The sequence below is a fragment of the Lissotriton helveticus genome, chromosome 2_2 (genome assembly GCF_964261635.1).
Source record: "Lissotriton helveticus chromosome 2_2, aLisHel1.1, whole genome shotgun sequence".
Taxonomy (NCBI): Eukaryota; Metazoa; Chordata; class Amphibia; order Caudata; family Salamandridae; genus Lissotriton; species Lissotriton helveticus.
Window position 1 is genome coordinate 190189508 of NC_136060.1, and position 16695 is coordinate 190206202.

Below are 16695 nucleotides of genomic sequence, written 5' to 3' on the forward strand. Positions count from 1 at the left end.
AATCAATTTGTCCCCTGCTCCCGGCTTTTCGCCTCAGGAGCCAATCAATAGTGCGGCGCTTGGCGTTTGGCGCGCTCTATTTGTCTGTTTTCCTGGCGGGGGGGCGTGGCCAGCCGAGGAGGCGTGTCTCGCCTCGCCCTCGTGAATGGCGTCGGAATGAGGGGGTCGTTGCAGCGAGGAGCGCTGTTTGTGAAAGCCCAGGTACAGGTTTAAAAACAAAGTATCACACACAATAGTTAAAAATCAATTTGTCCCCTGCTCCCGGCTTTTCGCCTCAGGAGCCAATCAATAGTGCGGCGCTTGGCGTTTGGCGCGCTCTATTTGTCTGTTTTCCTGGCGGGGGGGCGTGGCCAGCCGAGGGGGCGTGTCTCGCCTCGCCCTCGTGAATGGCGTCGGAATGAGGGGGTCGTTGCAGCGAGGAGCGCTGTTTGTGAAAGCCCAGGTACAGGTTTAAAAACAAAGTATCACACACAATAGTTAAAAATCAATTTGTCCCCTGCTCCCGGCTTTTCGCCTCAGGATCTGCCCACTCATCAGCCCCAGAGCCAGGGAAGAAAGGATTTAAAGCAAGAGGATTAAGGTAGATAAAATGCAAGATGGTCAGATACTGTATTCCTTCTAGTCTAACCCTGGGCTCCAGATAAATAATTTTGGCATTTTGCAAACGTAAACCCACTCATCAACAATACATAAAATGTATTGTATATATATCAAAATATACTCAGTCAATGAAACTTTTTAATCATTGTGTACACAATCAACATTTTCAATTAGATGTTTAAAATGTTCACCATTATGCATTGATATATTTGTAATAGCATCAGACTTTTTAGTGTTTTTAAAGACAAATCTAAATGATATTGAGGTGTCTTTTAATGTTTATACAATCCATTTATGTTATTGTTTAAAAATAATTAGCAATAAACTATTGGTAATATTTTAAGCTTGGATTGGGTATTTGTGCAATATCTATATTTTTTTTACTCATGTTATTATTCAGGGGTTCCTGGTTTGGGGACAATAGTGTAGTGGTCTAGTCTACCCCATCCCTTAGTGACTCAGGGGTAGCTCTACTGTTTCATATATCATGGGAGGATGCGTTATGCCAATTGGTCTGTCTTTAGTCCATCTTTAAACAGATGCACAAATGTGTGAAAATACATCCTTCTTACTTGTAAGAACATCCTCTACAGAGAATGATAAAGATAGAGAGAGTTAATCTTTCTCTCTTGGTATTATACATATTAAAGTAATAAACAAATCACTATACATGTAACTGAGTTATATGAGATTGAATTGTAGGTATGTCCTCTTTGTGGATTTTAAAGTCTTGGTCAAACCTGATAAAATCCCAAATATTACAAAGTTACATGTGGTTTATGCTACAAAGCACACCTGGTAAAGTTTACAGTATCATACATACTATACCTGTGATTCATTAAGATTAGTCCTGCATTTCAACACACAGCATAATGCGTACAAAAAAACACAAATATTAGAACATCTTTGATGCAATGTATTAGACAACAGAAGGTGAAGAGCTAGTTTACCTAGTCAGGACTTTTGCCTGGTCCTGAGCTGGCTTTTCCACATCTTGCCCATGAAGAATTAACTCTGCTATCTTATGAAGTTGTTCAATACAACGAGCTGTTACTTCAGCGAGGCTTTCGATAGACAGCTTGTAAGCATCCTATTCAAAAGACAGAAATCATAACAGTATTTGTAGAATGCTACCAAAATGCTGCTTTACATAAGCAAAACAGGTGATACAATGATACTCTGAAGTGAATTGTGCGATGGCCAACATTTATATTTAACCTTAATTTATTTTATATGAAAGTCCCGCATTTGTGGAGCACATCACTACATTTTTTAATCTGTATCAATAAACATGTTCTTTTATTTAATAAATACATTTATTGCTTTAAATAATTTACCTTTTTGTCCAGAATTTTCTTAACTGAGTGGATCGGAGTCCTATTGAAAGGTCTCTTTTTTTTGGATAGCATTTTTTTAACTTGTTTTATTACAGTTTTGAGAAACAAATAACACAGGTTGCATTCGTAGATATTCTGCATACTTTTCCAGTGAGTATAAAAATGAAACAACAGTAATAGGTAGCTGTAATATAGAAATCTCAATGCAAAGTATTCAGTAGCACTGCAGTAATGCACAATGTCAGTCACAGTAGCTTATAAACCAATAAGGTAATGGGCAAATGATGAGATGGATATAATTAGTCTATTTATAACAAAATAAGAAAAACACAAAAAGGGGGCAAAGAACAATGGTTGTCTGTGGTAGGATAAATGGGGTGGTGTGAGGGTATGCTGAGGAAAATTGGGTAATTAGGAGGTAATTACCTTTAAAAAAAAAAAGAGGGGTAGGGGTAAAGACAAGCTTTTCGAGGTATGCATTTGCAGGTGCAGCGGAGATCAGGCCAAATTGTGCAGTGCGAAAAAGTGAACGCGCTACAAACAGGGGCCGCTCATGGGTGCAGTGCATCATCTCTTAGAGCCGTCCGCGAAGCATCCAAATCATCTGTAATATGGTACCTGTGGAGACCTTTACACTCTTCTTTGTGAAGTGCTTTACTTTCAGCCCGGGCCAGCGCAATGTTATTGAATGCCAGGATTCAAATGTGGGAGCTGTGGATGCCTTCCACCGGGAGTCCCGCAAAACACAATGTTCATAATTCAGACAAGCAAAGTGTCTCCTGACTATGCAAGTTTCGTCCAGGGAGATCTCAGACAGCCAGCTAGATACCAATTGAAACTGTGCCGCAGGGTAATAAGCCTCAAAGTTAGTATCACCAAGTCCTCCTCCGTCATCGGAAACTGGAGCACAGGCATGGCCACATTTTGGTATCCGCTAGGCCACAACAAAAGTGGACGCAGATCGCAAGAGAAGTATCGAGTAAGACTGGGCAGTTCACAAAATAATAAATCAGTATTGACAACATAACCATCTTAGAGATGGGAAAACGTCTGATGACCAAGAGGGGCAGCAACTTATAAAATGTCACCTGACCTACGGGAATTCACTGCTCGTAGAAAATTACCTACCCATAGGTCTTCCTCTGCATGGTACATGAGTATTCCCAGATAACGGAACATTGAATTCTCCCACCACATTGGGCAATCACCCAGAGAAATATTAAGAGGAGATGGCCCCTGAGTAAGAGGGAATAGACAGGAATTGTCCTTATTGACTAGTAGGCGGGAGACTGCCCCGAAACCCAAGTGATGGTGGTATGGCCTGGGTGAGAATTCCTCAAATAGAGGGGAACATTGTCCGCATAGAGGGAGACTGCATGGACACCACCTGAAAGAAGTGTGCCCCAGTAATAGTACCTTGCTCAAAATCAAATCGGTGCTAGGGTGGAGAGTAGAGGGAGAGTGTGCACCCTTCCTGGTGGCCCTTCCCATCATTTTGGGGTTTGATATAAACCTGCCCTGTCGAATTCTGACTACCAGGTTAACTTAAATCAAATGTATCATACTGAGGAGGTGAGGAGAGAACCCAAATTTGCCTAGGGCTATACGTCCCAATTGAGTGTTCTGAATGCCTTCTCTAAATTTAGGATTGATTTTTTTAAGACCAACGGTCCCAAACTTTATTCAGTTTCACAAATAAGCCAGTAGGTAAACATACAGTGTCAGAACCACGGAGTATTGTTACAGACATTAATCTAGCAGATAGTACATGTCGACAATTCAGGTGGGCATGAGTGAAAACAAACAGGTGCTGGTGGAAGTGCATCAGTTAATAAATGACGGTGTCAGGAAATGCCACATGGTGCAGTGTCTACAGTTCACAGCACTGCAACAAAGAACCTGCGTGTCCAGAACGACAAGCCCACAGTCATTGTTTGAAATGAAGTTCCCTGGTCATCGTAGCAGGGGGTTAAGGCAGCATCATACCCTCTGGCGTCTAGTGGGTCGCTGGGTGCCCGCTTCCTGGTTCTGAGCACATCAAAGCAGCTGTACATAAGACGTAGACAAGGAAGGGTACTCGGGCGTTATCCAGAGTATAGCATGAACGGCCTCTGTGTCAATCAAAATAATTAACTGGGTAGCCGAAAACATGGGGTGGGGGGGGAACATTGCAATAACTGTTAGACTAGTGTTCGTGTGTGTGGTAGTGCATCTAGTTTTCCAGCTGTGTGTGGTGCATCCTATGTGGGCTGTGCGGGGGCAGAGACAAAGGATGAGGTGGCGTCGCCGTGACTGTAGGGCAATAGGGGGGGGGAACTGAGCGGCGGGGGGGGGGGAGGGGCGGGAGTGGCAGGGGACATCTCCATCGCGCAAGACCTCTGTCGCCGGGAGGGGGGGGGGCTGTGGAGGTTGGTAAGCACGCGGGGTGGGGGGGGGGCGAGGAGAGGGGGGGGGGGCGAGGAGAGGGGGGGGGGGAGAGGGGTGGTGGAGTCTGCGCCAGGTGCGGACAGCATTCAGGTGGGCCCTCCCTGTTCTGTGTCGAGTCGGTACTCTATGCCGGCTTGGGTGCATGCGCGGTGATATGCAATCAGGGCAGCGTCCCAGTCTTGGGCGATCGGGTATTTCCGTAGACCCGCGGTCTCCTCTCTGTGGAGCGACACACTCTCCGCACAGGCCCAGTTTGCAAAAGAGCGGCGCCAGTCTGCAGGGCGCGGCGGAGTGGGGCTCTTCCACCGTCGGGTAATGAGACGTTTGGCCGTAATTAGGCCCAAGTCCCAGAAGCGAGCCCGTAGCTTGGTCTGCTTGGTTCTCTTGTAGAGCCCCAGTAGGCATACTTCCCACGTCGTGGGGAGGGTTTCGCCCGTCGCCGCTGTCAGCATATCCGTGATCGCGGACCAGTACGGGGTAAGATGGACGCAGCTCCAAAGTGCGTGTAGGAGGTCTGAGTCCAGGAGGCCGCATCTGGGACATGCCGATGAAGTGAGCCCGAAGTAGCGGTTCAGCTTGTCCGGAGACAGATATGCACGGTGGATAATATAGTATTGGATAATCTTGAAACGTGCATTGCGGGGAATGACCCTTGCGCCTGCTAGGATGGCATTCCATTGTTTGTCCGTCCAGTCTGAGCCGTGGTCAGTCGCCCATTTTTCCCTCAGTTTCTGGGAAGAAAATTGCGTATGGCTGTGCAAGGCTTGTGCGAGCCAGTGCACAATGTGGGACCCATCTCCCATCACGTGCAGGTATTGGATGAGCAGGTGAGTGGATGGCTCGTGGCTAAGATCGCCCCACGCGTTTGCCAGCACACGAAGGAGTCTGGCGTGTGTCAGGAATTGACCTGCCGGTAGCTCTGTGGCCGCAGCCAAGGTCCCGAATGGCAGCAGCTCTCCGTCGCTGTACAGGCCGCCCAGGTCATCTAGGTCTGCTGCTGTCCAGCTGCGCAGCTCAGCTGTGGACAATATGCCCGTGCCCAGAGGTGTCCCTAGCAAGGGCAGGTTCGGGGCGTAGGGCACCGTATGTCTGGTGAGCCGGAGGCTCCGTGCGAAGCATCGCTTTGCCACTGCTACATGAAGCTGCGTGGGGGGCCGGCCCACTGTCAGCGGGTGGAAGAGTGTGAGCACCTGTACGGGTGATAGGATAGCATCGGCCGTGGCCGTGTCCGCCAGGTTCTTACCGCTCAGCCAGTAGGCAACCCACTGTAGCTGTGCCGCTAAGTAATAAAGCTCCTGATTGGGAACCGCTAGGCCTCCGGCGTCTGTGGGTGCATACAGGGTCCTCAGCGCAACCCGGGGTCTCCCCTTATTCCAGATGAGGCGTCTGGTAAGGGCGTCCAGCTCCCTAAATATGCGCGCCGGTACATACACTGGCAGATTAGTATAATAATAAAGAAGCCGGGGTAGCATTATCATCTTGGTCAGGGCCACTCTGGCTGGCACATTTAAAGGGAGGGAGTTCCAGAATGCGACCTGGGCTGTGAGCGAGGAGATGGCCCTCACTAGGTTCCCCTCCAGCAGATCCGCAGGGTCCCGATACATGAAGATCCCTAGGTATCGAAATACCGTCGGGTGCCATCGGAGCGTCTCCCCCATCATACGCACATCACACTGTGGCAACTCGCCATCGAATGCGTAGGTCCCTGATTTGGCCCAGTTGACACGGAGGCCCGACATGTCTCCAAATTTCCGGAAGGTGTCCGAGAGCGCCTCAGGTATGCGCGTGAGGTCTCTGACAAATAATAACAAGTCATCGGCGTACAGAGACACCGAGTGGATGCCGTCCGCCAGTGGAATGCCCCAGGCGTCTCCGGAAGTGCGGAGCATCTCCGCTAGTGGCTCCATCGCCAGGGCGAATAAGATGGGGGGGAGGGGGCAGCCCTGTCTGGTGCCCCTCCCAATGCGGATCCTGTCCGAGAACAACCGTCCGGTCCGGACCCGGACCTCGGGTGTTTGATAGAGGAGCCCCACCATCTGGACGTAGGTGTCTCCCAGTTCGTACTTCTCAAGGACTCGGAGGAGATACGGCCATTCCACCGAGTCGAATGCCTTCTCTAAGTCAAGCACGATACATCCCGAGCGTGGCCAGGCCGGGGTCGCATAACGTTGGACCCGGAAAAACCGGCGTAGGTTGTGGGACGTGCTCCGTGTGGGTACGAAGCCATTCTGGTCAGTATGCACCAGAGTGGGGACCAGTGGTGCAAGCCTCCGGGCTAGGGCTGCCGCAAGTATTTTATAATCGGTATTGAGGAGCGCTAACGGCCGGTACGAGCCGAGTTCATTCGCCTCTTTACCTGGTTTCAGCAGGGAGACCACGTTTGCTTCGTTCAGGGACGACGGGAGTGCAGCGTCTTCCAGCGCCGCCTTGTACATTTTCAGCATTTCCGGTATCAGCACCAGAGAGTAGGCTTTGTAGAACTCCGCCGGGAGCCCATCGGGGCCCGGCGCCTTGCAGTTGGAGAGGGAGAAAATCACCTCTCGCAGTTCCTCACCAGTGAGCGTGGCTCCCAGCTCTGCCTGTTGGGCAGCAGTAGCGGTCGGGAGCTGCAGTGTCGCCAGGTAGTCTGTAATCTCCGCCACCGTGGCTCGTAGTCGCGAGCTGTATAGGGATTTGTAATGCGATGTGAACGCATCATGGATTTGTTGCTGGGTATAGACCTCAACGCCCTGGGCCGTGCGGATAGATAAGATCGACGCGGATTGCGCGTCTTGTCGCACCAGCCACGACAGGAGTCTGCCAGGCTTATCTCCCGTGCTGTGGGTGCGTGCGGAGTGCGCTGCGAAGTTGATATTCTTGAGGCGTTCCATCAAGGTAGCGTGGTCCGCCCTGGCCGAGACGAGTAGGTGGTCATCGCCCCCCATTGCCCCTTGTTCTGCACCCAGTAGCGTCCTCTCCGCCTGTGCCAGATCTCGCTCTACTTGCCTACGCAGGCCCGCTTGTACACTGAGGCAGCTTCCCCGGGTCGCCGACTTAAAGGCGTCCCACTCGATTCTCGGGGAGGAGGTCGAGTCTGTATTGTCCTCGAAGTACTGCAGGATCTTCCCGGAGATTTCCTCTCGGAATGGGGCGTCGAGTAGGAGATCCGGCTGTAGGCGCCATGTTGGTATCGGCGGGTGCGGGCGCTTCCATCCATATACCAGCGTGTGCGGGTTGTGGTCCGAGTGGGTCCGACCGAGGTAGTCAGTGTCGGACACAGAGGGGAGCAGGTCACGGGACAGCATGAATCTGTCTAGCCTGACATGCAGTGAGTGGGCTCCCGAGTAGTAAGAATACACCCGGGCGGTGGGGTTCCTGACACGCCAGGCATCTTGTAAGTTCCACTGTGTTGCCCAGTCGAGGAGGGCCTTGGAGGACGCCTGTACCGGGGCTAATGTCGCTGGGAGAGATGAGCGATCAAGGGAGGCATTCAACACGCAGTTATAATCCCCGCCCACCATCATGGGTACGTCCGGCCATGACGCTATCGCTGTCGACAGTCGTGTGAAGAATTTCCCCTGTTCTACATTAGGCGCATATATGGAGGCTATGACCAGCTGCTGCCCGTCAAGTCTGCCCTGTATGAAGACGTAGCGTCCCTCAGTGTCTATGTTGCTGTGTGTTAGCGCAAACGGGACCCCGGGCCGGACCCAGATCAGGGTCCCCCTCGCAAACGCCGAGAAGGCCGTGGCAAATATCTGTCCCCTCCATTTACGGCGAAGTGTGGCTACCTCCGTGGCAACTAGGTGTGTCTCCTGTAGCAGTGCAATCTGGATCTGATGCCGTTTAAGATAGGAATATACCTGGTATCTACGTGAGGGTGTGTGCATGCCCCTGACATTCCAGGTACAAAATTTAAACGTAGCCATCACAGTGGTGAATGCGGTCAAGTACCCACCTCCCCCCCCTCAGGGCCCCACCCGCCCCGCCCACACCCACACAGCAGTGGCGAATAATGAGCATTGTTACCTCACGCCCCACCCCACAGACCCACAGAAGCACACAATAGCAAGTCAGTACCAACACTAGTCTCAAAAGAAATAACTTGAACATAAACATAATGCCAAAAGGGCAACAACAAGAACAAGTCGTCGCCCAAACGCTCTATCGAGCTCAATCAATCCGTGAGTACAATGGGGGGTTGACTAAGTACAGCACTTAAAGTAAACAGGGTAGTTCGTTATGCCGAAAGAGCCGAAGCGGCTCCCCTCCACGGGCAGTGGGCCGGAGGAGCACCAAGAGCCAGTGATAGTGTCCGTGGCCAGTTCAGGGTTCCCAGTGTCACTTGACCCAGAGCATTGGTCCCACAGCGGGGCCCCATCTTTCAGTCCCCCGGAGGAGGGGCACTCACCTCTAGGGGTCCGTCCACCCCTCTAAAGTCAAGGTCCCGGCAATGTTCCAGCAGAGGAGCCCCGGCCCCCCGCTCAGTGCCACTGTAGCTCCGTGGCAAGCCGGAAAGCGGGGTTCGGCAGCAAAGTACAGGTCTCGGATGAGGTGGCGGTCGTGGCCGTCAGGCCTTCAGAAGCATTCATGTAATTCCCCGGTCGGGCCATCAATGGGGGGGGGAGCCGACCGCTCCTCCGCACGAGTCGCTGTGGTCCAGCCAGGGCTGGGTTGGGGAGGAGCACTTACGATATCAGATCTGAAGTTTGGGGGGTGACGTCTGGCAGGCCCCCTGGGTTCGAGTCGTCTGGCAAACCGTAGATGTAGTCGTCGTCCTCGCTCCCGCGTGAGCGCGGGCTGGCGTTGGATAGCAGTAGAGGCGATTGCGACCCGCTGATCACAGCTGTTATGCGGACGGCTTCCAATTGTTCATTCTGTATTTGCTCCGGGGTTGGGCCGATTTCCGTGTCCATGGTCGGCGACCCGGCTCTCGAGGTGCGTCGCTGTCTCCGTCTGCGCGTGCCTCGATTCCGGCGCTGTTCTCTCGGTGCGGGCTCAGGGTTCGTGTCCACTCCTGAATCCAGCCAGGCCATTGCCGCCTCTGGGGTGTCGAAGAAGTGGGTCTTGTCTGACGCCACCACTCTGAGGCGTGCTGGAAACAACAGCGAGTATTTGAGAGCCAAGCGTCTGAGCCGGTGTTTCACCTCAAGAAAGGACTGGCGTCGTCGCTGAACTTGTATAGTATAATCAGGGAAGAACATCACCTTCGCGTTGTCTATCTGTATATTTGTTAGTTTCCGCGTCTCGCGGAGGATGGCGTCTCGGTCGCGGTAGTTCAATACCCGCACGAGCATCGGTCTTGGGTTGGAACCTTCCGGGGGCGGGCGGGCCGGTACTCTGTGTGCCCGCTCCACTACAAAGTATGGCGACAGTGTGCCTTCTGGCAATAATTCTCTGAGCCAGGTCTCCATATGTTCCGCTGTCTCTCTCCGCTCCCAGCGCTCCGGCAGGCCCACTATGCGCACGTTGTTCCTCCTGGCCCGTCCTTCCGCGTCCTCTGCTCTATCCTCAAGGAACTCCACCCGGTTGAGCAGGTCCTGGACGTGTTTGTCCCTCTGTGCTAGTTTGGGGGTGGCCTCCGCCATCGTGTGCTCCAGGGTCGTGGTGCGTTCAGACAGTTTCTTGTGGTCCGCCCGGAGGAGTGTCAGATCCACGGCCACCTTGTCGATCTTGTTCTCCAGCGACGTACGGGTCAGCTGCATGGATTCCTCCAGGCGTTCCATGGCTGCCAGCATGGTGTCTAGCTTGGAAGCGGTCTGGTCAGACTCTGCGTTTTTCACCATTTTCCCTTTGCCGAGGGTCCCTCCTGTGCCAGTCTTTGCCCTTGTCCCCCCTGACATGTGGGAGGCCTTTGCGGCTGGTCAGGCGGGTAGGTATATTTTCGCAATGCGCGGCGGAGGGGCCAGAGCACGTGGGTCTCTCGGTCAGGTTCTCTGTGCCCCCTATTGTGGATGCCGTGTAGCCGTAGGTGGGGGGGGAGAGTCGTCCCACCGCTGGATTCCGGGGATCTGTGGCACGTGGCCGCCTAGGGAGGACAGGGTGGTTGCGTGGCGGCTGTTGTGGGGACTCCCGAGCGTGGCGGCCAGTGCCGCGGGGGTCCCGGTTGTCGCTCGCTTCTCGTCTGAGCCACTCGGTGGTCCGGTAGGTCGGGGTGGCGGGTCGCCCCCGAATCGTCCGCCCGCTGGGCTTGGGAGGACGCGCTCTGCCGGGTGACGCTAGGCGGCACCTAGCTCCGTGCGTGGGTCTGGCTCGTCCGGTACAGGTCCGGTGGATGTGGGGCGTGCGAGCTGCGTAGGCCTCGTGGCGCCAGGGCGGGAGAGTCTCTCAGTGTTGGGCTGAGTATTGGCGGGGCCGGTGCAACGCGGCTGCAGTCCGTGAGCGGCGCGCTTTAAGCCTCACGTCACCAGGAGGGTCCGATGTCGATCCGTGTCGTCCCGTATGAGACGGGCAGGCGCAGAGGGCTGGTGAGAGAGGGCCGTGTAGCCTCCGGTGGCGGCTCGCTGAGCGTGGCGGTGACGGTGTCTGCGCGGGCCTCGTGGTGGCCCCGCTCGGCAGCTCACAGATGCCAGATCTACCTGTTCGGGTGGTTCCAGTGCTCGCAGGTGCAGAGGGGCAGTGTCACAGACCGCCACGGGCCGGCTTTGTGTGAGTGCTTGTAGCGCTGCGGGCCCTCGGGTGGCCGGGTCGCCGGGGCCCTCTGGCACCGCGTCGCGGGTTCCCTGCGTGTGTCGTGGGTTATCAGGGCCCCGGGGCAGAGTTATGATAGTGCGGGCCCCCAGCCAGGCTCGTGCGCTCACCTCCTGTTGGTCCCGGGGCTCGGCGGGATGGCCCCAGTGGCGGCGGGCGAGGCGTGGAAGCGTCGCGGCCTTCCGTGGATCCGGGCGACGAGTGTCCACTGCTGTCCGGGGCCCCTGCAGAGTCTGGTCGCTGGTGGGCGTCCGGCGTGTGGGGCGCGGTCTTGTCCCTCCGCCGGACCGCACTTTGCAGGGCACTCGCTTTGCGGCCTATCCCGCAGGGCCGGATCCCCGGCCTCAGGTAATTGGGCCGCCGGCCGGAAGTGCACCCCAGGCGGCCAGTCAGCAGGGCCGCTGCCGGTCGGAGGGCCAGTCGCTCCGATGCGCCTGAAAGTCGCCCAGGAGGTGGTTCGGGTGTCCGGGTGCACTCGGTCCGAGTTTGGGCTCGGTACCGCCGGTATTTCAGGATAAAATGCCCGTGGCAGGGGAGCTTCGCACGGAGCTCAGCTCGGGCACGTCTTCCTACATCGCGTGCTTGGCCACGCCCCCCTAAATTTAGGATTGATGCCACCACGTCTGGCCTCCACACTGGGGCTCTCTCTAGAATCCTGAAGAATCTTCTGATGTGATTAGTAGTGTTCCGACTTTTGGACTGCATTTTAAAATGGGTATTTGTGTGAATTGCTAAATTGTGTACTGCCATCCCTGGATGAAACATACACAGATTTTTTAATAGGGAAATAACAAGGGGCAACAATGAATCAAGTAATTTGACTCCGATCTTGTAAGATATTTTTGGTCTGATCACAGAGTTTTCCAGAACTGAATATAAGCGTTTCCATAGAATCACTGACAGTGGATCCAATCAATAATTCTACGTATTAAGTCTCACCTGACTTATGTGCTTGAGCCTTCTGGGCATAAGGAGGGGAAGGGACAATAACTAATGTTACTGACTGGCTCTGCATTGATAATGTTCACTAGATGGCAAAGACATTGAACTGAACAAGTGCCTTTTGCACTAAAAAAAGCAAATGCTGGACATTTGTGTGACATAACATAATGGTATCCTGCATCAACTCTCTGTTAAAATCTAAGAGGTCACATGTATGTTCATTATTTGACAGAACTCTGGGTAGGCACACTTCCAACTCCTTGCGTTCCTCTCAATGTTTTAAAATACTACAGAGGCAGTAAACTGTTCATGAATCGTTCAGAGAAGTAATAAAATAAGGTAAAAAATGGTGGATGTTTCATTACTATTGCAGCTATTGAACGCAATTGTGCGTAATAGACACGGACTGGTTGATTTTCTGCCTATTTAGATTAGCTCAGACACTAATGCAAAGTCCACGCGCTTCAATGCATTTAAGATGAGATCCATGTAACCTGGAAGGAAAGGAGCCTGCAGCAATGCCACATACAACAAAGGGTCAACTCACTCAGTGAGGTAAGGCCAGAGAAGCACAATGATGGCAATGTAGGAAGCTTTCCAATGTAGAAAACAGTGTATCGCGTGTCAGGCGAAATTTCCCTGACAAAAACTGTTGTGACAAATGCAGCTGAGGGTCTTTATTGGTTGGTGCATGCCTTATTCCGAGCAACCTTTCAACATTAAACAAGCATTAATCAGCTTTTTGGCTTTGTCAAAGCTTGCTTAGTTTTGTCATCGTTTTTGCTAGTCTTTATTGCTGGAGAAGCTGCCAGGCTCTCATATATTTTCCATATGTTTTGGTCTGAAAAGGCACACATTGCCATAGTAGTACCTAGCAATTAAGGGAACTAGGTAGCGTGTCGATGTGCTGCTTATGAAAGGGCAAAATGACATCACTCACAAGTGAAATTAGTCAATGGATGAAGAGAGCTGACCCACTGCCCCATGCTGTATACAGTAGTTTAGTGGGTGGTAATAAAACGTGAATGAATACAGATAAATTGATAAAGAGGACTAGCTGAAAGACCATATAAGTAAGCATAATAAATATATAATTTTAATAAAATCAAAAATTCTTGGCTAACGCCAAACAGTGAACATGGTAATCCTTCCTACATTTGTTTTCTTTATTGAGCAGAGCATTAGGTACATAAAATACATAATATACTTAAGATCATTATTAAAAACCATTTGTACAAAAAAGATATGATAGCTTCTTATTTCATTATAACATTTTAGACAAAATATGGCTGTAGCAGCTAATAACATCATCAACCAAATATAGCAATGTGCAAATCATCTAATAAAGTGCAGCAACAGGAAAATCTGCTAATGCTACTAAAGTGCAATACCAAATAAAGTGCTAGTGCCTTTTTTTGGTCCCCATAAGTAGCAGCTACCACTATCATAACCACATTTTAGACAAAATATGGCTGTAGCAGCTAATCACATCCTCGACCCAAAATAACAATGTGCAAATCATCTGATAACGTACAGCAACAAAAAAGTGCTAATTCTTCTAAAGTGCAATAACAAGGAAAGTGCTAGTGCCTTTTATCATAGCAGCTACAACTCCAACATCCATATTGAAAAAGAGTGTTAAAGTACCTCCTATACCTTTTCTAAATCATAAAAAAACTTAAATTTTTTTCAAATTTCCTAGTGGCCCCCACCTGTTAAGCATAAGCTTCTTCAAAATTTCGAGTCCTCTTCATTTTATTAAACCATTTCAAATGAGAGGGAGCTTCACTAGATTTCCAATTCTGAAGAATTAAAGAACGGGCTAAAGTACAAGAAATGAATAGAGAAACTTTCTCGGCCTCTGTTAACATCATTCTATCTCTGCAAAGTCCAAACAGAACGGCCTCGGGCAAAATTCTCTTCCCAATTACTAGCTCAATATCTATAAAAATTGCCTCCCAGAAGGGGCTCAGCCATGGACATGCAAAGAAAATATGGTGTCATTCACCTTCCCCATCCACCTGGCAGCAAAAGCACTTATCTTCAACTTCTGGAAATCTTTTTTTTAATGCGGCCGGAGAAAAATAGGAAAGCCAACGTAATAGGAAGGTCATCCTTTGAAAATTCGCAGCACGCAGGGATTTTCTTCCAAGATGGCATAAGGCCTCCCAATCATTCAGGGAAAGAATACATTGTGTCTCACGAGCTACCTTAGCCAAATGGCTCTCTATCACGGGAGCTTGACCCTGTTGATGTAATAACCAGTACCAGTTCCCTACACCACTAACTTTGGCCCCATAGAGAGCTACCACAAGTTCATTTGGAGCATCGAAAATGCCACTGATATTTTTCAGAAAGTGAACAACTTGTAAGTACTCAAAAAAGGCCGGTTTCCTATGGCTTTCCGCCCTTGCCATTACCTCTTGCCAGGAAATCACCCTATTTTGAATTATAAAATGTCTTAGCTTTAGTAGTCCACAACCTTCCCAATTATTAATATGTCTTGATCGAAACTGGAGGCCGAGACTAGTACATTCTCTCAATTTTAAATATTGCAGACCCTAAGAGCCCGTCTTTTTAAAAAAGGACTGAAGTCTAAAAGAGTAATCTTTTAAAGTCTTGTATCTTGTTCTCTTAGGGAGTTTGGAAGTTTTTAAAAATACTCAAGTTTGAGAACCAATTTCTTGCGTCATTTTATCTATAAAGAAGCTATCTCTAGTACCTTTAGATTCATTGAAGCTAGACACTAAATCTAAAAAAAAAAGCAGCCTCATAATAGGTTCTTAAATGAGGCAAAGCTAAGCCCCCTTGTGCAATAGATAGTTGCACCACAGTCAATTTAACCCTTGATACTTTCTTTCCCCAGACAAATTCTCTAAATAAGGTTTCTATTTCTCTAAAAAAGGAAACATGTATCTTAATTGGGACAATGGTAAAAAGAAATATAAGCAACGGGAGTATGGACATTTTGATTAAAGAAACTCTACCCACTAACGATTAGGGGAGCAAAAGTCATAGCTCCAGAAGTTTCTTGATTTTCATTCTTAAATAATTACATTTATATAGCTGTTGGTACTGGCTAAACATAAATATCCCAAGATATCTAATTGGATCTGGCTTAGTTGCTTGTGCCCTCAAGCAAGATGGAAGAAAATTTAAATCTGTATTAAGGGCAAGAACTTCAGTTTTATTAGCATTTATTTTATAGCCACCAATTAGCACAAAATTAATAAATTCCTTTAAAACCATTTCGAGATTATCTTTGTCAGGGGTCAGCTATAAAATAATGTTGTCTGCAAAAAGTTTCAACTTTGCCATGCCAGGGATAGGGGATTGAATAGCAGAATTATTTCATATTTTAATTACCAGTGGTTCTATAAAAAAGGTAAACAGCAAAGGCGGAAGCGGACAACCCTGCCTTGTCCCAGGGTTTATTTTTATGGTTCCTGCTCGTTCTAATTTATAGCCACCAGAGCCGTGGCTCCCTGATAGATATTACGTAGCATGTTGACGACCTGAGCAGGAAAGCCAACCAAACCAAGGGAGAAAACACAGGGTTCTCCAATTAACGAAGTTAAAAGCTTTCTCAGTATCGACCATTACCATACATGCCAGAATAAGATTGGTATTAAAATAATCCAAGGTATGTATTAAAAACTCGGTATTGGCCGTCATTGATCTCCCTGCTATAAAACCAGTCTGATCACTGTGAATTGTCTCTTGGGCGGCAAATAAAAAAACACTCTGCCCATACTTTCATTAAAATCTTATAATCTAAATTCAAAAGACTGATGGGCCTGTATGAATTAACATCAGCAGGATTTTTATCTTTTTTAACAAAGGACACAATTATCGCATCTTTAAAACATGCGGGTGACTAAACCACCCCTTTTAATGTAATTAAATAGTTTTTTCAGAGGGGTAATTAATTCCTTTGAAAAAACTTTATAGAATTCAATAGGGAAGCCATCCTGCCCCAGCTGTTACTTTGATGGCTGCCGAGATCTCGGCAGATTCCACATCAGATCCCAATTGACTGATCTGATTATCTTAAAATTTAGGAATATTCACATTTGTGAAATAATATTGGATCAGCTCCTCTTCCACTAGATATATAGTTGAATTAGCCAAGAATTTACCAACTAGCTGGCTTTCTTCGTAAACCCTTTGTTGATATATTTGAGAACTACAGATCTCCTCTAGAACATAAACAGCACCGTTCTAGCCTGTTCAAGTTGATTAGGGAGTAGCTGAAGTTGGAGAGCGTACTCTTTTTCCACCGCTGTTTGTAATTTAGCTATTTTAAGTCTCTGGGCATTTGACTGGGCAGCGGTAAAGGCTATTATTTGACTGGGCGCTGCTGCCTTAAACCCACCCCACACTGAGAAGGGCTCCGCGGTGTTCTCATTGATCTTAAAATATTCAGAGATCCATTCTCTGAAGCTTTTGACCCAATCCATGTCCTGCAGGAGGAGGCAGTGCAGCTGCCACCTGGGCCGCTCCCTGCTCCCTCCCCCAAGCACCATTTCTAGCCCAACATAAGCGTGGTTGGAGAAGAAATTGAACCCAATATCACCCTTTAAAACCTTAAGTGATCTAAATGTGAGAAAAAAATCGATGTGGTCTGAGAACGGTGCGAATAGCAGGTAAAAAAATATTTATCAGAATGGATTTCTCGCCACGGATCTACCAGTTGATATTCTTGTCTAATGGCTTTCAC

General features: G+C 49.4%; 1 protein-coding gene across 1 annotated transcript in view; it reads right to left on the reverse strand.

Moving 5' to 3' along the window:
- The window catches only part of FAM114A1 (family with sequence similarity 114 member A1), a 271172-nt gene that overhangs the window by 41556 nt on the left and 212921 nt on the right, over window positions 1-16695 (reverse strand). Inside the window, exon 11 of the mRNA XM_078678335.1 lies at window positions 1551-1690. Within this exon, the coding sequence (XP_078534461.1) occupies window positions 1551-1690 (140 nt within the window). The remainder of the gene's footprint in view (window positions 1-1550; window positions 1691-16695) is intronic.